Genomic DNA, 5000 nt, shown 5'->3' on the forward strand with positions numbered 1-5000 from the left:
CTGATATGTCCCCTACCCGGGGGCTATATATTAAATTGATTTTTGCAACAGGGAGATGGAATAGGGGCTTGCTCCATCCACTCCACGCATCGGCCTGGTATTGCAGTACATCCGGGCAACGGTGCACTCCTACCTCATGTGCTAAAACCAGTACTTTTCCTGCCGCTGCGTCCTGTCTCTTGTGGAAATTCCACCACATTTCGGACCAAAAAAGAGAGCGAGGCACGAGGCCCTTTTTAAGGCAGGTTTAAATTTTCCCTCCGTTTTCGTTAAAAAAAAAAAAAAAAAAAAAGACAGACAGACAGACAGGCAGACAGACAGACAGACAGACAGACAGACAGACAGACCTATGGCATGTTTCGCGTCAGCCTGTCTTATGGTGGATACGCCTGTTCTGGTTCCTGGCAACCCGCGGGCCTCCGGCCTGGCGTGGCAGACGGTGCCGTGCCACGCCGGCGGCTGAGGAGTCAATATACTCTGGTTTCTCTTCATCACGCAAAAGTTTTGACAACAGGCTCATGACTAAAGAACACACGGCTGTCTGCTGATTGACGCTTGACTGTAGATTTTCGCTTTGTGTCAAAAGAACTCCCTAACGCACACTTTTTCAAAGTAGGTGAATTCATCAGATCTGTTTGAAACATTGCATTTTATCCATGCACGACGACTGCTTAGATACTCGCAGCACAGTTGCCCCATATAAATTGCCCATGAGCGCGGAGCTTGTCTTTGTCACTGTCGCAACTTTGCTCCATCAGCGGGAGAAGTCGGTTCGACGCCCCTGTAAGCACATGTTTCTCTAATTCCTTTGTTTCAGGCAAGCCACTGTGACGTCAGACGCCTTTACGCATACAGCTTTGCGATGCTTAGACAGTAATAACATAATTCATGTTTACATTTCTTTAATTTTCGACGCATTGTCGTTATTCGTGACGCATCAATGACCAATTGATTATATGGCAATGCAATGAAAAAAGCGTGTGGAAAACAGTGTTAATGACAGATTTGAGAAGCACATTTCTTCAATGTTGGCCGCATGGCATTCCTGTGCAGGTGACAATGGTAATTTTTCAAAACGACAAGGATATTTAAACACATGATTATTTGTTTGCTGTGCTCTATGGCCTCTGCTACAGACCTCATCGAAATGACACTTAGATATCTTAGGGTGTACATATCAAGTCTTCCCAAATGGTCTAGCGGATAGGAATCTGCCTTTTACGCAGGGCGGCCCGGGTTCGATTCCCGTCATGGCAAATGATTTTTGTAGAAAAATAAAATGAGTCCCAACGTGTGCAACAGAACAGTTCGAAATCTCGTTACATTTGCATCGTCATGAACATGACTTATATCAGGCTAGTGTAGTAAATAAACTTAGATGAAGAAAGGAAGCTGCAGAGGTCCGGATGAGTCAGTTTAATCGTCTTTAATTAATCATAACTTCATCATTACATACCACGGCCAGATGTGGGGGGCTCCTGTCCAGTCAATAATGTCCCCCCCTATCTAGTCCAGCCGTTCAGTCTTTTATACAAAACAGCCTGCTTTGTCTTCCAGATTTGGGCATGGAGTTCCCAGGTCCATGTTACCCTAAACATTTTCAACCTATACGATGGTGATGTTTACAGTTTTCACCAAATAAGGGTGTGCCTTTTGGTGTGGTTCACATCTTTAACTAATTAAGACTACCCCCACCTCTATCTCTCCTTTACCATCCCCCCAACCTACAGTGGTCAACTGCATGCTGCAACATTCCAAAGGCCTAACCCACTAGGCCTTCTTCTGGTCAGAGCAAAATATACTACATATTCCCCCATTTGGGACTTATTAAAGTCCCAACACAGAGAAATTGTATAACTCGTACTCTAACCATACTGCATGCAGTTGTGTGTAACATGGTTCAAAGGGATATAAAAATAACAAGTAAACCACAAAAATTATTGTGAACTTAAGCCGTGAAAATTATCAAATAACAGTTTCTAAACAATAGACAGTCTATTCAATGTCCTATTAAAAGCCTACGCGTACATTAAGTCAAGCCTTGCTTATATGATTAAAATAAATTGCTACGGACATAAACATACATATGTATAGACTATTCTATGATACATACATAGTCCCATATACGTTCAACAAAGAATAATAAAGAGTGATAACAATACTTCAGAGTAATAAATGAATGACGAAAATACTTCTCTTCAGGTCTTCGTTGCTTGATTTACCTTTACCTGGGGGTCAGAGGTTACTAGCACATAACCCCCCATATGAGGACAGTCTTTACCACTGCCTCGTTTGTGTAACAGACAGAGAATAGAAAGATAGAGAAAGACAGAGATTTGCTGAACACGAAGCCTCTAACTTCGAACTTCACCTCATCCAAAATGAGGATTTGCCTTCGGATCGTTCAACTTAATCTTCAGAATCCCTTCCATCTTCCTCATCGCTGTCATCGTCATCCAGATACCCAGGTTTTGGATATAATTCAGGACTATAATAGTCATCAGGCATTCCTGAATCTTTACGGTCTTCTCTTCTTCCCTTCATAACTGCCATTTGAAGTGCCTGAGTATTCATTGCCTTGTCAATTCCTCGTGTTATTAGTCCTCTTATGATTGGAATGCAACATAGTATTCTCTGGATCCAAGGAACTGCAAGCACTCTGCTTCGCAGAGTGGGGCAAAGGCAATTGCTTGAAATGGCTTTATCCCCAAACTTGTTCCTGCAACATCAGAGCCCTTCACGCTCTTCAGCCAGTCTGCTTTTAGCTCCCCACAGTTTTTCCAATTGAATTTGGTATTCATGATTATTAACGAGCTTTCTTTTGCTTTGGAGCACATATAACAGTCTTTTTTGCTATGAGTCTCTCCAGTGTATTTCATCCATTGATACCAGAGGTTCCTTCTTGCTTGTATCATCAGTGGATCTTGAATTGAGTCCTGTGCTGACCTTGTTTCATTCTCATTTATTTCCTCTCCATCTCTTCGACTTTCTTCATCGCCTCCAACTCCTTTCTCATCCATTCAAAATCCTTTTCTTTCTCCTTCTCACTCCTCTGCCCATTTCATCACCTCCATCCTCTCTTTCACTTGTTTCACGTTGCATTCTTTCTCCTCCAGAACTTTCTCCTTCTCTCTCCTCTTTTCCATATCCTCCCTCGTTATCTGTTCATCAATTGTGAGGTTTTTCTCAATAGTGAGTTCTTGTGTTACATCTGACTCCATTGTGGTAGTTTCCATCATCTTCTGAGTTTTAATCTCCATTGTCTGAGTTGGTCCAATTTCATGTCCAACCATAAACATTGTAGGCTCATTCATGGTGGAAACAATTTCTTCTTGAACTAATGGGGTCACTATCTCAGCTTTGTCGACAGGCTCTGGCTCTGTGGTATATTCTTGTTCTATCACTGTGGGTTCAAACTCTAAAGTTGTTTGCACTTGTCTGTTAGTTGTATACGCGGTTACAGATTCTGGCTCTGGCTTAGGACTCGTCAACTCTTCTTGATATTTTTCTGATCGTGTTTTATACGTTGTTAGCTCCATTGACATTTCCACTTCCGGTTCCTTTGTTGTTGTCTCCGATTCCTATATTTCCTCAGTAACTGTATCTGTGAGGAATTCTAGTACTGACTACCAAAGCGTTGTTTAATCCCTAACTTTTGAGTTGTTAAGTTTCACCGTCTTATCTACAAATTCTTTGCCATTGTCTGATGAAATTCGATCAGGAATTCCCCAGCGTGATATCACCTCACGGCATAAGAATTTAGCAACTGACAGGGCATCTTTTCTTTTGGTTGGGCATGCTTCTACCCATCTGCTAAACCTATCGACAACAAATCTATCGACAACAACAATATCTTTTGCCTCCTACAGGGCGAATCATATTCACGTAGTCGAGGACTAGTTCCTTCATTGGCCCACTTGGTGTTGGGATGTGTCCTGGAGGAGTTAATACTCCTCTTCTAATATTGTTTTTCAAACAGATTGTGCATCTACCTATGACATGGTCAATTTGTTCTAGTAGGTATGGTGCCCAAAATCCGTATTCTTTTGTAATTTTCCTTCTCACCTCCCCCCTCGCTACATGGGCGAGCCCATGAGCGTCATGTATCAACAGTCCTAGCTAGTTAGGAGGTGCAACTATCAAACCCTCATTGTTCCTCCAGAGGCCTGTAGCATCCTGACTCGCTCCTCTGACAAGCCACAAGTTCTTATCTAGTGTACTTGCTTCCTCTTGCAACATGTTCAAGTCTTTGGGAGTAATTGTCTCTTTTAACTCCACTTCGTGTGTCACCAAAAGAACTGCACCTGGTCTGTCTGCTCCAGTTGGCTGGGGGATGCTAAAAAATTGTTCCGTTCCCTCCTGATGTGGTATCTGAAGTTTTCAGGTGATGGGAATTCTCAAGTCTTGGTTCTGCCATCCTGGTAGATTGGTGATGGGCTGTTTCCTTACCCCATCTCAGTCGTGCTCCTGAGCGGAGTCAGTTAAAAGTGAATCAAAATATGTTTAGCTAAGTTTCGCAAAGTATCCTCCTTCTATGTCTCAAGATGAGCAACATATAGCTTACTTATAAAAGTTAGATTTAACTTTGAAACACTCACTATCGCAAAGTTCTGAATGGCAACACATGTTACTCCTCAAATGATTCGTCAGAGCTATTGTAGCTAACTATCGTAAACTATTTCAGTGCTGCTAGCAATCGTCGCCTTTTCCAAGTTGGAACTTCATCGCCACAACAGTGTCCAGTGTGCTATGGATTGTCCTAAACGAACTACACATTCCTGGCAATATTGCAACTTTTTCTGAGAGGCTTTGTGTCCTTTTTCATCATCTTGTTCTGCTTGTGGAAGAACTCCACATTGATGTCTCCACAGACAGGCAGTGGCTGGGGGAACTCAAAGTACATATGCTTGTCCCCTCGCCTTGTGTGCACTGTGTTGGACGTATGGATCTTGATTTTTAGTTGATAAACCACAAACTGCGGATCCCAATGCCAATTCCCT

At 42.5% G+C, this 5000-nt stretch overlaps 1 protein-coding gene and 1 pseudogene across 2 annotated transcripts in view; both read right to left on the minus strand.

The window, feature by feature from the left end:
• LOC310824651 (cytochrome P450 3A27-like) overlaps positions 1-4454 on the minus strand; it is a gene marked incomplete at both ends in the record, with an annotated part of 84042 nt that extends 79588 nt beyond the window's left edge. The window contains one exon of the mRNA XM_083697906.1: positions 4450-4454. Coding sequence (XP_083554032.1) covers positions 4450-4454 — 5 coding nt within the window. The remainder of the gene's footprint in view (positions 1-4449) is intronic.
• Positions 4455-4704: 250 nt separating this feature from the next.
• The window catches only part of LOC310824648 (phosphatidylinositol 3,4,5-trisphosphate 3-phosphatase and dual-specificity protein phosphatase PTEN-like), a 1016-nt pseudogene continuing 720 nt past the window's right edge, over positions 4705-5000 (minus strand). Inside the window, exon 1 of the transcript in view lies at positions 4705-5000. This exon is cut by the window's right edge and continues 720 nt beyond it. The product of the transcript in view is annotated as a phosphatidylinositol 3,4,5-trisphosphate 3-phosphatase and dual-specificity protein phosphatase PTEN-like (transcript).

This window comes from Argentina silus (assembly GCF_951799395.1).
Source record: "Argentina silus genome assembly, contig: scaffold_59, whole genome shotgun sequence".
Classification (NCBI taxonomy): domain Eukaryota; kingdom Metazoa; phylum Chordata; class Actinopteri; order Argentiniformes; family Argentinidae; genus Argentina; species Argentina silus.